This window comes from Ctenocephalides felis, unplaced genomic scaffold (assembly GCF_003426905.1).
Source record: "Ctenocephalides felis isolate EL2017-DRISC unplaced genomic scaffold, ASM342690v1 CF-g0.4_SCAFFOLD_01395, whole genome shotgun sequence".
NCBI classification, from domain to species: Eukaryota; Metazoa; Arthropoda; class Insecta; order Siphonaptera; family Pulicidae; genus Ctenocephalides; species Ctenocephalides felis.
The window spans coordinates 1-19,201 of NW_020537549.1; the positions used below are offsets into that span (position 1 = coordinate 1).

The window sequence follows — 19,201 nt, forward strand, 5'->3', positions numbered from 1 at the left end:
TGAGTGGCCTTTTCCTATATCGTCCTCCAATTAAATATAAATATTGACGCAATATTTTTTATCATCGGCTAATAAATATATTGTTCTCGAATGGAATGGGCAATAGAATATCGTATTTGTCAGAGCATAACCTACAAACTTGACATTTTAGAAATCTTGACCTGTTATTTACTTTGACGTAGTCGACAGTTTATTTTTGCACTGAGTGTTGATTGTTTTACAAGTGCTTAAAGTACAATTTTATAAATATGCCATACAAGAGATCAACCAAGTCAATGTATATTAAGAAGCGAGCAACAGAAATTGCCCGATTGCTCACAATTCAAAACGTCGAAGATAGTACTATGAGAAATTTTTGTGACAATAGTGATAGTAATTGTGACACTAGTGATAGTAATTGTGATATTAGTGATAGTAATTGTGATATTAGTGATAGTAATTGTGATATTAACACCGAGTCGGATTCTGATAGCAGTACGTCTTTCTCTGAAGATACTTCGTTTGCAAGCACCACAAATGATATGAGTAATATTATTAACAACTTGGAAGATTCTGAAAATACAGACATTGTTTCCGACCTACGCTCTTGGGCTAAACAGCAGAATGTGAGTCATAAGCAATTGAATACTTTGCTTCCAATTCTGAGAAAGCATGGCCATCAGAATGTGCCCCTATGTGCAAAAACAATTTTGAAAACACCCTCAGTGGTTGCAACTACAACTATGGCCAGTAAGCGTGGCAATGTGGGTGAATACGTGCATTTTAACTTAAAGGACAATATTATTAAAAATTTAAATATGTTTAAAAATCAATATAGTGATAACTTAATAAATCTTTTAATTAATATTGATGGGGTACCAGTTTTCAAAAGTAAATCATCACAGTTCTGGCCTATTTTGGGAGCTCTGTATACAAAAACATCACGTTCCATTAAGCCGTTTGTGATTGGATTGTACTATGGAGATAGTAAACCTGACTGTGTAAGTACTTATTTAGAAAGATTTATAAATGAAGCTAATGATCTTTATAATTCTGGTTTCATTCATGAGAATATTTTGTATAAAGTCAAGATACACAAGATTTGCTGTGATGCTCCTGCCCGGGCTTATATAAAGTGTATCAAGGGCCATAATGGATACAACAGTTGCGAAAGGTGCACACAGAAAGGAGTGAGGGTAGATGGTAAAATAATTTTTCCATTAATGGATGCGAGTCTACGACATCATGAAGATTACATGTCAATGCTAGAAAAAGAAGATAATCATCAACTTGATAGGTCCCCATTATTGAACCTTGCTGGAATAAATTTTGTGGAAGATTTTCCTTTGGACTATATGCATATGGCTTGCCTTGGTGTGATGCATAAGTTAATATATGTTTGGGTAAGAGACAGAGCCAGTAATTGTGCCATTAGCCAAATACATATAAATTCTATGTCTTCAATGCTCAATAATCTGAGATCAATGACACCAAGCGAGTTTCAGCGAAAACCTAGAGGTTTTCAAGAACTTGATAGATGGAAGGCAACAGAGTTTCGTTTTTTTATGTTATATGCAGGTCCGGTCATCCTGAAACAATTTTTGCCAAATCGGGTTTATAAAAATTTCATGTACTTTCATTATGCTATGCGAATAATTTGCAGTGATGAGTATATTGTCAAATATGGACATAAGGCAAAAGAATTTATTCGCAAATTTTGTAAGGGAATAAAAAGAATTTATGGAGAGAATATGTTAGTATATAATATGCACAGCATTTTCCATATGACAGATGATGCAGTAAGAGAGCAACGCAGTGTTGATCATTACAGCTGTTTTGTTTTTGAAAGCTATTTGGGTCAAATTTTAAAGTTAGTTAGGGGTCCAGCAAAACCTTTGCAGCAAGTTGCATGTAGACTCATTGAGAACAGTGGTGAAATTCATACACCCCAAGAAAAGTTTTTCGTTTTTGAAAAAAATTCGGTAATAAAATTTATTAAAATAAATGGAATGAAAATAAATCCTCAAAGTGCAAATGATTGTTACATAATGATTAAACAGAACAGAATAATGAAAGTGCATAGTATTTATAAAAATGATTCAAATTATTATTTTAAAGGAAATATTTACAATACAAGTTCAAATTTTTATAATAGTAAACAGTCAATAGATTTGCATTTTTTTCATATATCTGACTTATCAACATTTGTTTTTCATGTAAATATCAGTGATATGATAAGCAAATGTCTTATCATAAAAATGGAAAACTTGCATGTAGCTATTAAATTATTGTAGATAATAAAAATGGAAAAATATATTATTGAATAATCAAAACACTTCTGTTTGCTTGTAATTGAATTGTATTTGTTAATAAATCACCTGATTAATTGATTAATTATTCAAAATACATTATATAATAATGAACTCTTGTTTTCTTGTTATTGATCTTCAGTTAATAAATCAGGATTCATTGAAAAGATTATATCCTCATTCTGTATTAGCTGAATATAATCTAATTCAGTAGGATATTTTATATTTCCTGCAATATGAATTATTTATATTTTAAAATTTGTACATAATGGTATAATATCATAGTGTGTAGTATCTTCAATATAATTTTTTTAGCTGTAACATACTTTGCTTCTTCCCTCCGTTCCAGTCTCCAGACTGTGCTAAAACGACACTTATGCGTTTCATAATATCAAGTTGTGTCTCTTTGGGAAAATTAACTGTTATGGCCTCTGCAAATGATTTTTAATAAACTTGAATATACATCAGAAATTGTTATTAAATTATACCTCAACATATTGCACTTGATATTAAATAATAAACTCTTAACACATACATGTATTATTACATTATTAAACATTAAATATGTGTGTCTGTGTGTGAATGAATAAAGCTATAATATTTGATGATACATACTGACAACAACATCACATAATTTTAACGCCGAGAAGTTTAGCTTGTTTTTTCGTCCTCTGGCTGAATATTGCATCGCCAGAGTTCTTGAAAAAACTTTTTTCATCACAGCTGTTATTGTTCCATTTAAAGTAGTCTGGCCAACCATAGACAAATGAACTACCTATTATGAAGAAGTTATATATATATATATATATATATATATATATATATACAACTATTATTCTTACCAAATCAGAAGCAAAACCCTCCTCTGTTAAGTTTGTTTCCATCTTTATTATATCATCTGTACTTTCCAAAGGAAACACAAATGTTCTAACATTAGGCAGGACAATATGATTTTTTGCTTCTCTGTGAGAAGCTGTAAATTCAAAAATTTCTGCCTGATTCTTCTTGATTTCTTGCAGATCAAGCACTAAATTTTCGAACATCATAGATATGTTGCATAGTTGCTCCAATGACTTGTCAGCCTTATCTTTGTTGGAAACTTTCTCGATTTCTTCTCAACAATAAAAAAAAAAGTTACAAATTATACAGTAAATGATGAGCATCACGCTAAAGAATTGAAAATACATTTTGTCTGAAAAATCAAATTATAATTTCAATATCAATCTGTACTTATTACCTGTGTCATGGGTTGGAGGCATATCTGATTCTATGGCTGAATTAATTTCAGCCTTCTTTACATACTTCTTCGCTTTTTTTAATGAAGAAGTAGTCCTCAGACATTTTGCCTCTAGCTCATCAGAGCATGATAAACTATTGCCCGGCACACAGTTATTTATCATCTTCTCTAATTTGCTATTCTTAACATTCTTCGGCCAAAGATACTTTGTTTTATTATCATCTATAGCCCAAGACGATGGCACATGGTAACAAGTATTATCTACTGAAAATACTACAATATCCCAGCTTGTTTGTACAGACTATAACGTGAAAATTGAATATATTCATTAAATCAAAATTAGGTATATGTCTATATATATATATATATATATATATATATATATATATATATATATGTCTACGTATGTGTGTATAAAACAACAATAAAATAATTTAAATTTTTCAAACTTACCTCCATTTCAAATATATATATGAATAAACAAAAAAGAATATAAAAAACACAATATATAAAATTTATATAATTATAATATTTATATATATATATATAAAAAATCAACAAAAATTAAAACTAACACGACTTATTTCTACAACATTTCCTACAAATTTGAACACATCTGTTTTGAATTGAATTGCACTTAGCCGGCACTAGCCGCTAACCGGCACGCATCTACAGAACAACGGCATAACTTTGAAGGTGCGTTCGATTTTGCGTTGGCGTTTCATAATCGATAAAATAAGAATATTTACTTTTGACTATATTTTTGAAATTATATTATTTTCTCTGCTTATTAATATGTTATAATTTAACATATTTTGTTTATTAATCTATGATATATAATATATAATGAATTCACGTAATAATATAACGTACTCCACAAGCTATGTCAAATATTACATTTGCGCGCAATTGTACGGCCACATGTGGTCAAATTGTGTTTTGTGTGCGTTTACATAGGAATAACCTAAAATTTTGTTATATATTATTATATTTCGTATTATATATATTATATATAAAATTTATATATTGTGTTTTTTATATTTGTATATTCATATTTGAAATGGAGGTAAGTTTGAAAATATAAAATATTTCAATGCTGTATTTATATATATTTCAATGTATATTAAATTTCTACGTTATAGTCTGTAGGACAAAAATATACCAAGGAGGCTGAAGCAAATTCAGCCTTAGAATCAAATTCAGGTTCATCAACCAATGCTACAGGTAATAAGTATAGATTGATATTGAAATTATAATTTGAATGTTTCAAATGTTGAGATTTTGAATGTTTGAATTCTATAAAAATATGCTTTTTTACGCGTAGATGTTCTGTCCTTTTATAAATGTTTCTTTATTAATTTAGACAAAACCAAATTTATAGTTTCGCAAGAATCTATAGATAAATTATCTATTGCATTTGGGAAATTATGCTATGAAATTAAAAAGATTAAGGAAGAGCAACAGGAAATGTTGCTCTATGTGAGAGCACATAAGCAAGATTATTCAGCAACTTCTAATAATCCCATTACCATTTCCTTTAAACTGCCCATGGCAAGCCTTACAGATGTACAAGAAATGGAGATGCAATTAAATAATGATGATGTTGCTGTGGAATTGGTAACAAGTTTGAATTTTGTAAATAGCGTATGTATATACTAAAAGTGAGCATATATATAATTTGTACTAGATCGGCCAATTATCTTTTCTTGGTGGGCATAATATGAGAGGAGCAGTCGCTACTATTATGAAAAAGTTATTTAGCAGGGCTGTAGCTGTGCAATATTCTTCAAAAGGCCGAAAAAACAAGCTGGATTTTTCGGCACTGAAATTATGCAGTGTTGTTATTCGTATGTCTGCTAAAATATTTCTCTATAACTTCCATCAGAAATTTATTTCTGAAATTCATTCGCAGAGGCTGTCAGAATTAAGTACCCTGAAGTAGTGGATGCTGATATTATGAAAACTATTTCCGCGGTGCTGGCACAATCACGAGATTGGGATGGAGCCAAAAAATTCAGTATGTTGTTGCAGAAAATTATTATCCATACCATGTGTCTTAGAGTTTTATACCCTACTCTACGAGTTCTAAAATACAAATTCATATTACAGGACTTCTTCAAAAGGACTTAAGCAGTGGGAATGCCTAAGATATTATATAATTTTTAAATGAATTTTTGTTTATTATTTTATTATATTTATTAAAGACAAGCATTATTCTTTGTTTGATAACCTTCTCCATTTCTTTAACAATAAATAAAGTTACAAATTATTTATGCATACTGTGATCATTGCACTTAAAGTGCAAAGTGTTATATAATAATTTTTCAGGTTTTTCTTTGTTTGATACTTTCTCAATTTTTTTAACAATAAATAAAGTTACAAATTATTTATACTTAAAGTGAGCATTGCACTTGAAGTGCAAAGTGTTAAATAATAATTTTTCAGGCTTTTCTTTGATACTTTCTCCATTTCTTTAACAATAAATAAAGTTACAAATTATAACTTGTACCATGACAGATATTTCATTCATAAAAAATGTGTTTTGTATGAATGAAATATATCTGTGTCATGGTACATAAAGTTTTGATTATTAAAATTAAATTGAAGATTATGCTACCTAAGAACATTAAAAAATTTAACATATTCAGCTGTCACTTTATAAGCTTGGAATATAAAAAGTCTTATAAAGATAAGATTCAATTGATTAGATATTGGTATCTGAAAATTCTCTATGGAATATATGTACTATACAGAGTATAGAATACAATATATGTCTCATTTTAAATAATTTGCATTACTTTGCAATTCTTTCTTTATTATATATTGTCTAGATTTTAACCTCATTTTGCATTCTAAAACAATAGTTTTGTAACCTAACACCGACGCGTCGTTGAAATGGCGCCGAATCTATGAACAAGCCGTGTTTGCTTGTAAACTATCGTGTTATATGTGCAGAAATAATCGTTGTAATATATTTAAAGTGTATTTGTACAGTTGCTAATATAAAAGATTTCAGTATATACGTATATATATATAAATATATATTATTAGAATTATATATATATTACTAGAATTACTTAAATGACAACTCATAAAACATAACCTCGTAATCATAAATCTAAGATATAGTTCTGAAATCAACTGTGAACTGAAACATTTCTGAATTACTTATAACAGGTGAGAAACAAATACTATAGTTATGTGCGTTTATATATTATTACTCATTCTTACTTTTAGAAAATCTTTTAATAATAATGCATTAGTACCTGTTCTTCAAACAGAGCCTCGATGACACAAGTTACATTCAAAGAGTGCACCTCGGGGAAAAAGTTCTTACTTCAGTGGTCTATTTATTGGATAATAATCCTTCACACACCACAGGTTTTGAAAAAGTTTGATAGAGATTTATCAAAGACTGGGAAAGCCACTTCTAGTGCCGCCATAAAAACTTTTTGGTTAATTAGAAAGGAGTGCAAGAATTCATAAATATAAACTTTTTGAATATGGTTGATGCTAACCAGAACAGTGATTTGTACAACAATAAACCTACCTAACATCTTCTAGTAGTATTTTGCCATTAATTAGTAATATTTTTTTAAATTTAGAATGTCTTGCAGGTAAAATACAAATTACAAAACAAGTTCATTCAATTGCCATATATTTCTATGGAAAACAGTGTTTTGCCTAACAAAGCTTCTACTGTAACAATCTTAAATTGGTTATAACAGGTAAGAAACAAATACTATAATTATGTGCTTTCATATATTATTACTCATTTTTACTTACTTTTAGAAAATATTTTAATAATAATACATTAGTACCTGCTCTTCAAACAGAGCCTCGATGACACAAGTTACATTCAAAGAGTGCACCTCGGGGAAAAAGTTCTTACTTCAGTGATCTATTTATTGGATAATAATCCTTCACACACCACAGGTTTTGAAAAAGTTTGATAGAGATTTATCAAAGACTGGGAAGCCACTTCTAGTGCCGCCATAAAAAACTTTTTGGTTAATTAGAAAGGAGTGCAAGAATTCATAAATATAAACTTTTTGAATATGGTTGATGCTAACCAGAACAGTGATTTGTACAACAATAAACCTACCTAACATCTTCTAGTAGTATTTTGCCATTAATTAGTAATATTTTTTTAAATTTAGAATGTCTTGCAGGTAAAATACAAATTACAAAACAAGTTCATTCAATTGCCATATATTTCTATGGAAAACAGTGTTTTGCCTAACAAAGCTTCTACTGTAACAATCTTAAATTGGTTATAACAGGTAAGAAACAAATACTATAATTATGTGCTTTCATATATTATTACTCATTTTTACTTACTTTTAGAAAATTTTTAATAATAATACATTAGTACCTGCTCTTCAAACAGGGTCTCGATGGCTTAAGTTACACTCAAAGGGTGCACCTCGGAGAAAAAGTTCTTACTTCAGTGCTCTATTTATTGGATAATAATCTTTCCCACACGACAGGTTTTGAAAAAGTTTCGTGAAGATTTATCAAAGACTGGGGAAGCCACTTCTAGTGTGGCCATAAAAAACTTTTTGGTTAAATAGAAAGGAGTGCAAGAAATTATAAATATAAACCTTTTGATTATGGCTGCGGCTAACAAGAATAGTGATTTGTACAACAACAAGTCTACCTATCAATTTCTCATAACATTTTGTAGTTACCTAATAATAATAATAATATTTTCATATCAACGTAAATGTGAAAGCACATCTACTTTCCAAAATTCATTTAGAGTGATACTTTATTTGTTCCAATAGAAGGTTTTTCCATAAAAATACATAGCGATAGAATTAATTGTTTTGTAATATATTAAAAGCAAATATAATATTTTTGTTTAAATGTTACATCGTTATAATTAACATGCAGCTAAATTATTATTTTATCATTATTTTAACTTATTCTGTAAAAAAATAATTTTGTTACATTTTGTATTATATGTAATTTTATGTTAAGCGCATTATTAATTTTACTATACATTGTAATTTTGTATATATGTTATTTGTTATCCATATTCTAAAATAAATGTAAAAGTCTTAAAAGTCCTCTTGGAAGAAATCTGTGGGCTATGTATTTAAAAAAAAATTAAATAAAAGTATTTAAAGTAAAAATGCATTTTTTTACATAAAAATAATCTAGCCAATGTATATAAAAAATGCATTGGTTATAAATAGCCAGAATAATTCATGACCAATGTTAATGAGGCTACAACAAACCAATATTTATCAATATTGGTAGGCGATATTGGTTCCGAATTGCCAGACTCATCAGGCCAGGATTAATGAATTAGGTGGTCTGGTCCATATAGACCAATGTTGGTTTACCTATATGGCCTCAATATAAAAAATGTTCAATTTTTATGACCAGCCGATATTGGTTTCAAATTTGACCAATGTAGATTTTATATTGCTCGTAGATTCAGACCATATTAATTTCTACATGGGTAACTTCACTTTCTAAAGTTTATCTATAAACGAATGTATTACTAATGTTTTGTTTTGCTGAAAATGTTATTGAAAATTAAAGTTTTGTAAACTAAACTGACTTTCTTTATTAAAATTTAATAAAACACATATTTCTTTAGTTTCCAATTCAAATTTTGAGTTTGAAATCCGTTACTTCAGCTGTCAGCTTCAAATTGCTAACTTCACGCTGAAAAGGCTTTGATAGTTATTTAGTTTTGCCAAAAATGTTATTAAAATTAAATTCTTTAAATAATTGATAACCAAAATACATAATTGGTATCCAATTCAAATTTTGAACTTAAAATCCGTTAGTTCAGCTGTCAACTTCTATTTGCTAACTTCACACCGCAAAGTCTTTGACAGATTTACAATTTGACAGTTGCTCAGTTTACTAACGAATTTCTTCACAAACGTCTTATTTTGCTACAAAATGTGTTAAAATAGTGTGAAATTTGTTATAAAAACGCTTTAAAAGTTTATGTGTAAGCAAAATGAATGAGTGTGTTAAATTTCTAAGTCCTATATTGCCATGCAGAGAAAATTTGATTAAAACTTTGTACAACTATATAGGTTAGGATAAACATTTTTAATAATTTAATAATACTTATATTGATATATATAATTATATTGTCTTTACACTATAGGTTACAAAGACGAAGTATTTCCACAATGTCTTTTCATACTAGGACACAAAGGCACAGGGAAATCCAAAAATAATCACAGCCTACTCAAATATCTAAAACACAATTTGTGATTGTAAACTGCATCGAATGCTATTCCTTAAAAATAATGCTGGAGAGCATCCGAACACACTATCTGGTCACAATTTGACACCAGAAAAACAACTACACCTCCTTTGCAAAATGTGACTGCATATCCGACTTTATTCCACAAATGCAAAAAATATCAGAACTGACGCGTGTTAAAGATTTTGTTATTGTATTTGAAAATGCTGAGAGGCTGCGAGACATGGAACATAATATTTTGCCAGCTTTATGAGGCTGAAAGAGTTGACAAAGTGAATGTTTGTACTGTTTTGGTTAGTGATATTATGTTTGAAAATTTCACAATAAAACTGGTTTGCTTGAACCGATAGTTGTACATGTGCCTCAGTACAATCAAGAAGAATACTAAAAATTATGACTTTGGATTATGATTATAATAAAATGCTTTTGGTACAAAAGTATTCCAACTCGGAAATCATAAATGACTTGGGTAAGATTATAATTGTATATATATGTTTGTTATTTATCCAATATAATTTATTATTAATTTTATTTCTAGATAAGGATTTTTATGGAAGTTATCTTAATGCCTTTCTGTGTGTGTTTTATCGTGCCTGCAGAGATTACCAGAATTGCAATATATGGCTAGAGTTTGTTATATCGAATATTGCAGACCTGTTATAAATTCAAGTATAAATTATAAGGAAACAACAAACTTTGGAGACACGTTGCACCTATTTTAAAAACTGCTTTGGGAACTTTATACCGCGCATAGGACTCCAAAATATTTTGTATAATAATGTAAGTAATAATATATATATATATATATATATATATATATATATATATATATATATATTATTTTTATATTTCAGGATATCTCAATCACCAAACACATTGGTGACAATTCTGCCATCAATAAAGCAAAGTATAGAATTGCCTTATTACGCAAAATATTTGCTAATAGCAGCCTATTTGGCAAGTTACAATGCTGCTAAAGAAGACAAAAGGCTTTTTGCAACATCATGGCAAGAGAAAGAAACGGGTTCAGGATCTCAAAAATAAAGCAAAGGTAATAAAGAATTTTTTGGTATATGATACTTGTTTGTGCATTTGTTTATTATTTTTCTTGTAACTTTTAAAATATTTGATTGATATAATTCATGTATTTGGAGAATAAGTGCAGAATTGAATAGTGTATAATATTTTTAACATTATAATGATCTACAGCAACTCGGTATACTTTAAAATCATGATTGAATTTTTTCTAAAATTTTATGGCAACTTAATATTGCATTTGTTATTATATTGGTTGTAACTTTTAAAATAATAGATGAATTTAATTTACGTATTTGGAGAATATGTGCAGAATTATATTCTATGATATTTTCTAACATTATAACGCTGCTCTACAGCAACTTGGTATACTTTAAAATCATGATTGATTTTTTTGCTACAAAAACTCACCCTGCACAAGCATTTCATGGAAACTTATTGATGCAACTATTAAATTAGTCGATTCGATTTATATGAATTTTTTTTTTAAGGTGACAGAAAAACTGAGTACACAAGTTGGTCCAAAAACTTTTACACAAGACAGATTGCTTGCTATATTTTACGCAATACTCGACGAAAAAATTGGTCTGACTTGCAATCTCCTAGCACAGGTGATGATTATTATTAAAAAAAAAAAATTCTAATTATTAAATATTATTATTTAATCCATGTCGTTATTATTTTTAGATTTCTAGTTTAGTTCAGTTGCAAATGCTGGTTTGTATCGGTGGAGAGGCGTCTATTGATTCCGCTCATTACCAATGTGCTGTAGGATTAGACTTTATGCAAGTCGTGGCTAAATCTGTTGGTTTCAATATAAGGAAATATTTATATGATTTTATATAAATAATTACTTGTAGTTATGTTATTTTTGTACTCGTTTGATTAATTTTTAATTGCGATAATTATTTATGTCTAATTTTAATTGAAATAAATGCCATTGATATCAGGTTTTGTTTTAATTTTATGAGTTAATTTGGATTTAAATAATGTATGAATATTTGACCTAATTTTTTTATGATAATTTTTAATTTCTGGCCTAACCTGGCTCATTTTAGAAATTTTTAAATTTCATGATCAGTGTAAAATAAATATTTAATATTATAATAATAATTGGAAAGTGAACTAATTTTGGGCCATAGATTGTTCTGTTTATAGTGTAGTTTTCTGTTAGTGAATAAGTAAAATTATCACATATTCAAAGTGTTTGCTTTTTACCGTATATGTTCAAATAGGTAAATTTCATAAAGTTCAAATTTCATGTTCGAATTTCGCGCTTTAAATTGTACAAGAGGTGACAGTCATTCTGACACATGTTGACAACTTCAATTGTCAAAGAAACTTTCGTGAATTAACACGCGGTTGAGTTAATTAACGTTTTTTTAATTAAATCCTTGATTAGTTTTAATTAATTTATGCATCAAAACGTGTAATTAATTTAGTAGATCATTTTGATATAATAAATTTATCGTGAAACGTTAATTAAAATCCAAAAAGTGTATGTGTGTGGAAGTGCCTTGTATAGTTTGATAAGTATCTCTTTCAGGGCCTCCATTTTGAGTCAATTTTATAAGTAAACAGTTCATTTACAGCGCCAAAGTATCCTTTAATTATATACATGTCATTATCAATAGTATAATTTATATATGTGCTTTTGTAGGTTATTAATTCATTTACAGCGCCAATGTATCCTTTATTTATATATATGCAATGTAAAATTTACAATTTATATATATATGCTTTTGTAGGTTATATTTGAGTACTTCCAACACATATCTCTTTATTATCAAATTCTAAATTCACGAAAGTCTCTAAGTACGTCGTGTGTCGTATATTGTGCAAAGACTTTACTCGGGCAATTGCAACAGGTCAAATAGACTTGTAAAAGACTAAAGTTATGTAGTGGTTCTAAAGTAGTGATTTTGTGTCGAGTACTTGAGATTTCTGGCAGATGCTCCAGAGGTGGTTCGAGTAATGAGTTACTGTCCTGGGAGCTGCTGTAGAGGATATCGAACAATGTAAGTGCAAAGCATGTTTTATACAAAGTGAGTCAAAGAATATATTTCTGATATATACAGGCATTTATCATACTACATCTGATATGTAGTACTTTATTTTAAATATTAAATATTTAATTTTTAAATTATTATTAATAATTAAATATATATATATATATATATATATATATATATATATATATATATTTATAAAGCAAGAGGTTTTTCTTCAGATGGTGAAATAATATGATAAAATTGTTCTTGGGCATCCATTCAGTAATTAAAAACAGTTTTATTGAAAGAAAATGTAAAGTACTACATATAAAGAATAAAGTACTACATATAAAGAAAATAAATAAAGTACTACATATGCAGTATATGTACATTAAGTTTTTCTTATTTTTGAATTTAAAGCAGTCAAATATTTTTGGAAATGTTTACTTCATCACAATATTTTTTTTAATCTTTAGTGAAACTATAATTTGAATAGAAATAAATAAAAAGATATTACTCATAATTTATTTTCCGAAAGAGGCTTACAATTAATGACCGAGTTTTTTTATTATACTACTTTTATGCTTGTAATAATAATATTTCTTATATAGTTATGTATTTAATGCTTGATTTTCATATTAAATGAAGTTAATTGAAAGATGCTTTGAGAACTTGTGCCTTTTCTTTTCTTATCCGATATCATTTATAAAGCAGTCTGTATATATTTTAGTAAAATATATTCTGGCTCGTGCATTATTAATATAGTTGTATACATATATCTGCTGAAAATATTGTTTATTCTATAATATTTGAGTTAATATAATTTTCTTTAATGAGATATACTTTATTAATTTCTAATGTATAAAATACAATTTATCTTTTGTTTATTCAACTACACCTATTATGCTAATAAAAGATTTTAAATTAATTTGGCAGACATATGTGTAAAAGACTATGTTCATATTTAATTTGTTATGGGGAAAACATGTTGATTCAGTTTTTTTATTTTACTTATGAATTAAAATTTTATGAATGTTTTAAATCAATATAAAAGATAAAAGTTTGTACTTCTCGTATGTATCAAAGACATTGAAAGTAATTTATATTATTACAATTCCATAATAATATTCCACCAGAAATTCTTTTGTTCTATAACAACACTATGAGCTGATTTTGTGTAGAATTCAAAATTCTTATATATTAAATTTTAGTTACCAAATTATTAGTTAACCAATACAGCTTTTTGTAAGCATCGATTACTTATTTGTTGAATAGGTCTTAGCATCCTTCCTTAGGTAACTCCTAAATTGATGGTATTTTATTACAAATTACAAATTTACTTTGTTACAAAAATCTCTTTTTTTGTGACACCTCTTGTTCATTATTCTTTGGAAACAATTTTTTAAATTATCAAGAATCATGTGTTTTCCCTGTAGCGATATTGATTGCATGTACATTTTTATTTATTGGATAACACGATTGTTGGTTTTGATCAAATTATTTCAAATATTTAATACGACTTACCAAATTGTTAATCAAATGCAGCTTTTAAAACTTTTAACTGTAGTTTTATTCTAAATTTATTCAATTATATCGCTGCATAGCTAAATAATATTTTTTTATTCTTTTGTTGCTAAAAACAATTTTGATCAAGACTTGCAATCAAAGTTTCAAAGAGTTGACTTGAATGATTAGACAAAATATTATTTTGTTAACAAGTTTATTATTCGATTCAAGTTGTAAAAATTATTTAACTCGATTTCTAAAGGATAACAATCAGCTTTAAACAGTTTTGAAGTTTTTAATGTTCAAGTTTTCGAATATTTTTCATTATTTTATTTTACAAGTTTTATTGAATTTCTTTTATGGCTTTTTCTAATAATTTGTATATTATTCAAGTCAACTAAATTTGTTTCTGTCTCGATTAATTGTAAAGGTTTCACAAGTTTTATTAAGTCGTATAAACAATTTTGATTCGATTAATATCATTTCATTTCATCGATTAATTAAATAATTCTCTCAAATAATTTTTTTTTTCCAAGTCCAAATTTTCTGATTATAATTCTTTCGAATAATTTTTTTTTTTTAAGTCCTTTCAGATAATTTTTTTTTCTAAGTCCTTTCAGATAATTTTTTTTTCTAAGTTCAAATTTTCTGAAACCTTTTCAATTAAGACAGACGAGCTATTTATGCATGCTGTATTATCCCAAAGCCAACATTCGAATGAATGAGGCTCACGTTGAATATTTCTCAACGAGAAAATTTTATTGGGGCAAAGTTAAATATTTTAACTAAGTCCCAGTAATTTTTTCTCGTTGTGAAAATTTCAACGTGGACTTCATTTCATTCGAGTGTTGGTTTTGGGAATTGGTGTGAGGGAACACTAAAAAACATAAAAAGTTTCAACGCTGAACAGAAAAGAGAAAATTGACCTGGGACTTAGGGGGTTTTTTTTTAGGTCCTCCCCTCCCCTTCCTCCTCCTCCTCCTCTCTTTCCCTTTTTTTTTTTTTTCTTTTTTTTCCACTTTTTTTGGTGTTGTTTTTTTCGCATGTTGTGGTTTTTGGGTAGATTTCTGGGTTCGGCATGCATCTTCCGCAATGTGTCTCTCTCTGCGTGTAACCTCTCGCATCATGGACCTCAGGTTGACCATCACTTGGTGTGTTCGTTTCAGGACCCTTTGCGCTCGCCAACAGCCAGTCACCAGCACTGCTCCATTTTTTCTGCTTCAGAGTTCCTTGTCGTCGCCTTCAGCCGGATTCGATCCGTCTCACCTTGTGCCTGCCTCCAGAGCGATTTCACCGAGTATGCGGTCCCTTAAACCACTCGGCTATTTAAGTTATTGATGATAAAAGTTATTTTTATTCCTATATATTAATATTGAATTTTAATAAAGAATATGTATCATACACATCTCTCTTATTCATCATCTGCCTCTACCCCTCTCTTTCCCCAGTGCTTCCTCTTTTTTTCTTTTTTTTTTTATGTATCTCTCTTACAGTCAAGTGCGAAACTTGAGTTTTTTGTTTTTCAGAAATATTCTAAGTGTCAAGGTCGAAATGCGACACCTGAATTTAATATTTTGAACTAATATTTGATAATTATGAAAAACTATACATTCGATTTTTCAAGCCTCTTAGGGATTTGAACCGAGACACGCTGAGCAACCGTAGTGGTCACTTAACGATCTCGGCCAATTGGTTATACAGAACCACCTGTCTTTTGTAAAAATATAAAGTGTTATTTTTAACTGAAAGATATAAGTTTCCTAAAAATGTTGTGTCCAAATGTGCGAATGGCCGAGGTCGTAAAGATACGGTTTAGGCCAGAATATCAATTCGAATCGCCAGTTCGAACCCCATTTGACTGAAAAAAATATTTGGAACCAATAATTTTTCAAACTGTGTAAAAATAAGACATATAGATAGAATTAAATTTATTGAGTGTCAGTATTACAAAAATCGACATAATATATATATAATATATATATATATATAAATATATATATATATATATATATATATATATACTAATATATAAAAGATATAAGAAAATAGTAGGAGAAGGATAATTTTTCATAAATTCATATTTACGCCTGGTGCAGTAAACCAAACCCTTTGGTGTAATTTAAAAATCTTATTATTTTTTCGATAAAAAGACAGTCTATCAGGAGCAGCCAAAATTGGCCAAAATCGTGACTTTCAAATGCAATTTTAAGGCCTTAATGAATGAAATTAATAATTTTAATTAATGCTTTGTGTAGACTAAAGTACAATCTTTATACCAAACCAAAAAAAATACAAATTTATCATCGTCTTCATAGTTAAAATCAGCTTCAAAGTTGGCAATTTTTCAAACTTCAATTTGGTACCAAGGGCAGAAGAATTTTTTTTTCCAAAAACTGATTTCATATTCGGAATCAGCGCCTCGAAAACTATCAGAATCGGTCAAAACATTTTGAAAATCGCGAAAAAAATTTTCATTTCATTAGTAAAATTTTGATTTTGCAACCAAAGATTTCGATTTTTCGAGGGGTGTATGTGGATTTATCCAAAAACGGATAACATTTTCGAATTCAGCGATTCAAAATTTATCAAAACCAATCAAAATATTCTGAAAATCGCGAAAAAAGTCGATTTTTTTACAAAAAACTCGATTTTGCAACCAAAGTTTTTGATTTTTGCGGGGTGTATGTGGATTTATCCAAAAACGGATAACATTTTTGAAATCAGCGTCCCAAAATCTTTTGGAATCAGTAAAAACATTTTGAAAATTGCGAAAACAAATCCATTTTTTTTTGCTAAAATTGCGATGTTGCAACCAAAGTTTTTGTTTGTACACGCCCTGAAAGCTCCTCAAACAGGACAATTTCGTCCTTTTCATCAAAAAGACTTTGTCCAATTAGTTGTTGATTTTATTTTCCTTCTACTATAGGGGAGACCCAGGTTGGAAGGTTCCTTAAAGGCATCCTTATGAGTCATACCAGGCACCTGTAATAAGAATCAAAATTTATCTATATTTATCTTATTACAAATTTATTTATAATCTAAAGATATACATCTAAAATTAGGATTATATGTTACTTAATACTGTACTAGTAACAATAAATATTTATAAGTACAACCGAATAATATATCATTTATATTAATCGAATAACTTTATATCATTTCCAAAGTCTGAAAAATGCGTGGATAGTAGTCCATAGATTCAACTTCAAATTCATTTTTAAAATACATCATTTATCATAATCAAATAGTTAGGTATCATTTTCAAATTGAGTAGAATGTGTTTAAAAAAAAGCAGGAATAGTCTCTTAGTTTTAATATGATTTAGTAATTATAAATCTAAATTTTATCTATTTTTTACTTATATAAATAAATTAAAATGCCTAGAACAAAATTTTCAAGTTGGTTGATAAAATGTACACATACACAAATTCGCGTTTCAGTTAAAAATTATACGAAATTTTAGTACTTAGTAAATTTGATATAGTTTTTACTAATGTAAACAAATTAACGTGCCCGAAAAGAAAATTAAAAGTTATTTGAAGAAAAGTTAAAAAAAAGTCCCAAATCTACATATTACGTTTAATTTGCGTTTCAACTGAAATTATCAAAATTTGATATGCAAGTATATAAAACTATTGATACTTTTTGATAGTAAATTGTATCTAGTTTACTAGTATGAACAAATAAATATGTTCTGAACATAGTTTTGAAGTTATTTGACAAAATGCAAAAAAACGTCCAAGATCCACACATAGCCTTTTATTGAACTCAAATCTGCGCTTCAACCACGAATTATTCAAAATTTCATTATCAAAGTGCATAAAACAATTTATACTGAATTTTAGTAAATTTTATCTAGTTTATACTGAAATAAACAAATAAAAGTGTCCAGAATAAAATTTCCAAAATATTTGGCAAAATGTAAAAAAAATGCCCAAACTCGCTTATTGATTGCAAAAGTTTTTCAAGTTAAGTAAAATGTGTTTGATAAAATCCATGGATAGTCAAATAAAATAAATAAATTAGTCCATGGATTCAATATGGTTCATAATTAAACATAAATGTACTGTTAGCTCGCTAAAATCATTATTCTGCTTTCAAATGATATTTTAAAGTATTCAAATATTTAAAAAAAATTGTTGGTAATTTAATTTTGTGCAAATTTCTTAAATATTTCATTAATATCTTACACAAACAAATAAGTTTTATTTTATCAATTAAATTAATTAATCAATTTAATTAAAAATGACACTTGTGATTCAAAATAAAAACGATTACTTAAAAAGAGCATTTTGACCCATTTTTATTATGTAAATATTTAATTATTTATAACAACTGCACATTTAATAAACATTATTCACGACAATTAATACACGAATATTTGTTTTCAAAGAAAACATTCAAAAACGTATTTTCTTGTATAAAAAACACATCATTTGTTTGAACAGTGAAACAAAGTATATTCCTCTTCGTTTTGAAAAAGTAAGAAAACTTGATTGTTTTAAAGATATTATCCACGGATTTTTTCACCAAGTTTTTGTGTTTTTATTTTCAAATAAAATATTTAATAATTAACACATTTGAAAACACATCTGAGAATAAACCTGTCACAACGGACATTTTTAACCTGAAAACTTGAGGAGGAAAAAATAGAAACGAATATAAAGAAAATATTGAAAAAATACAGCATAAAGATAAAAATATTTTTCTTACAGAAAAGGAAGACATTGCCGAGTATCTCAACAAACATTTTGCTGAATAGGTATGAAACTACAAAAGAAAATGGATCATTGCAACTATAAACCATCAATACACAGACCTAAAAACAAAATCCAAATTTTTGATTAACAGATGAGAAAGAAATAAAAAAAATTGTTTTAAATCTGAAAAATAACGCTGCACCTGG

The 19,201-nt window shown here is 28.0% G+C and overlaps 3 protein-coding genes, 1 long non-coding RNA gene and 1 pseudogene across 4 annotated transcripts; 4 read left to right on the forward strand and 1 right to left on the reverse strand.

The window, feature by feature from the left end:
* Positions 1–2,362: 2,362 nt before the first annotated feature.
* LOC113369572 lies at positions 2,363–4,250 on the reverse strand. Its single transcript, XM_026610243.1, has 6 exons — positions 4,185–4,250; positions 3,526–3,826; positions 3,131–3,399; positions 2,904–3,063; positions 2,615–2,719; positions 2,363–2,517 (listed from the first exon to the last, which is right to left on the reverse strand). Exons 1-6 carry the CDS (start codon positions 4,248–4,250, stop codon positions 2,417–2,419), a joined length of 1,002 nt encoding a protein of 333 aa, XP_026466028.1. The 3' UTR covers positions 2,363–2,416.
* A 158-nt stretch (positions 4,251–4,408) lies between these two features.
* Positions 4,409–5,682, forward strand: LOC113369573. Its single transcript, XM_026610244.1, has 6 exons — positions 4,409–4,468; positions 4,668–4,749; positions 4,889–5,142; positions 5,213–5,372; positions 5,438–5,542; positions 5,635–5,682. Exons 1-6 carry the CDS (start codon positions 4,409–4,411, stop codon positions 5,670–5,672), a joined length of 699 nt encoding a protein of 232 aa, XP_026466029.1. The 3' UTR covers positions 5,673–5,682.
* A 1,102-nt stretch (positions 5,683–6,784) lies between these two features.
* On the forward strand, positions 6,785–7,491 carry LOC113369571. Its single transcript, XR_003366504.1, has 3 exons — positions 6,785–6,906; positions 7,143–7,253; positions 7,318–7,491. It is a non-coding gene; the product is annotated as an uncharacterized LOC113369571 (long non-coding RNA).
* A 1,927-nt stretch (positions 7,492–9,418) lies between these two features.
* On the forward strand, positions 9,419–9,978 carry LOC113369575 (origin recognition complex subunit 5-like). The gene is made up of 2 exons (XM_026610245.1): positions 9,419–9,587; positions 9,662–9,978. Exons 1-2 carry the CDS (start codon positions 9,509–9,511, stop codon positions 9,769–9,771), a joined length of 189 nt encoding a protein of 62 aa, XP_026466030.1. The 5' UTR covers positions 9,419–9,508; the 3' UTR covers positions 9,772–9,978.
* LOC113369574 lies at positions 9,967–11,644 on the forward strand (annotated as a pseudogene).
* Positions 11,645–19,201: the final 7,557 nt, after the last annotated feature.

Excerpts from the sequence above, each read along its gene's own strand:
- LOC113369572 (XM_026610243.1), bottom strand. The coding sequence starts at position 4,250 with ATGAAACGCCAACGCAAAATCGAACGCACCTTCAAAGTTATGCCGTTG. Across the intron at positions 3,827-4,184 it reads TGTTCTGTAGATGCGTGCCG|TCTGTACAAACAAGCTGGGA; the intron begins GTTAGCGGCTAG and ends TTCACGTTATAG. Across the intron at positions 3,400-3,525 it reads GCCTCCAACCCATGACACAG|AAATCGAGAAAGTTTCCAAC; the intron begins GTAATAAGTACA and ends ATTGTTGAGAAG.
- LOC113369573 (XM_026610244.1), top strand. The coding sequence starts at position 4,409 with ATGTCAAATATTACATTTGCGCGCAATTGTACGGCCACATGTGGTCAA. Across the intron at positions 5,143-5,212 it reads ATGATGTTGCTGTGGAATTG|ATCGGCCAATTATCTTTTCT; the intron begins GTAACAAGTTTG and ends AATTTGTACTAG. Across the intron at positions 5,543-5,634 it reads GGATGGAGCCAAAAAATTCA|GACTTCTTCAAAAGGACTTA; the intron begins GTATGTTGTTGC and ends TTCATATTACAG.
- LOC113369575 (XM_026610245.1), top strand. The coding sequence starts at position 9,509 with ATGAATGAGTGTGTTAAATTTCTAAGTCCTATATTGCCATGCAGAGAA. Across the intron at positions 9,588-9,661 it reads AACTTTGTACAACTATATAG|GTTACAAAGACGAAGTATTT; the intron begins GTTAGGATAAAC and ends TTTACACTATAG.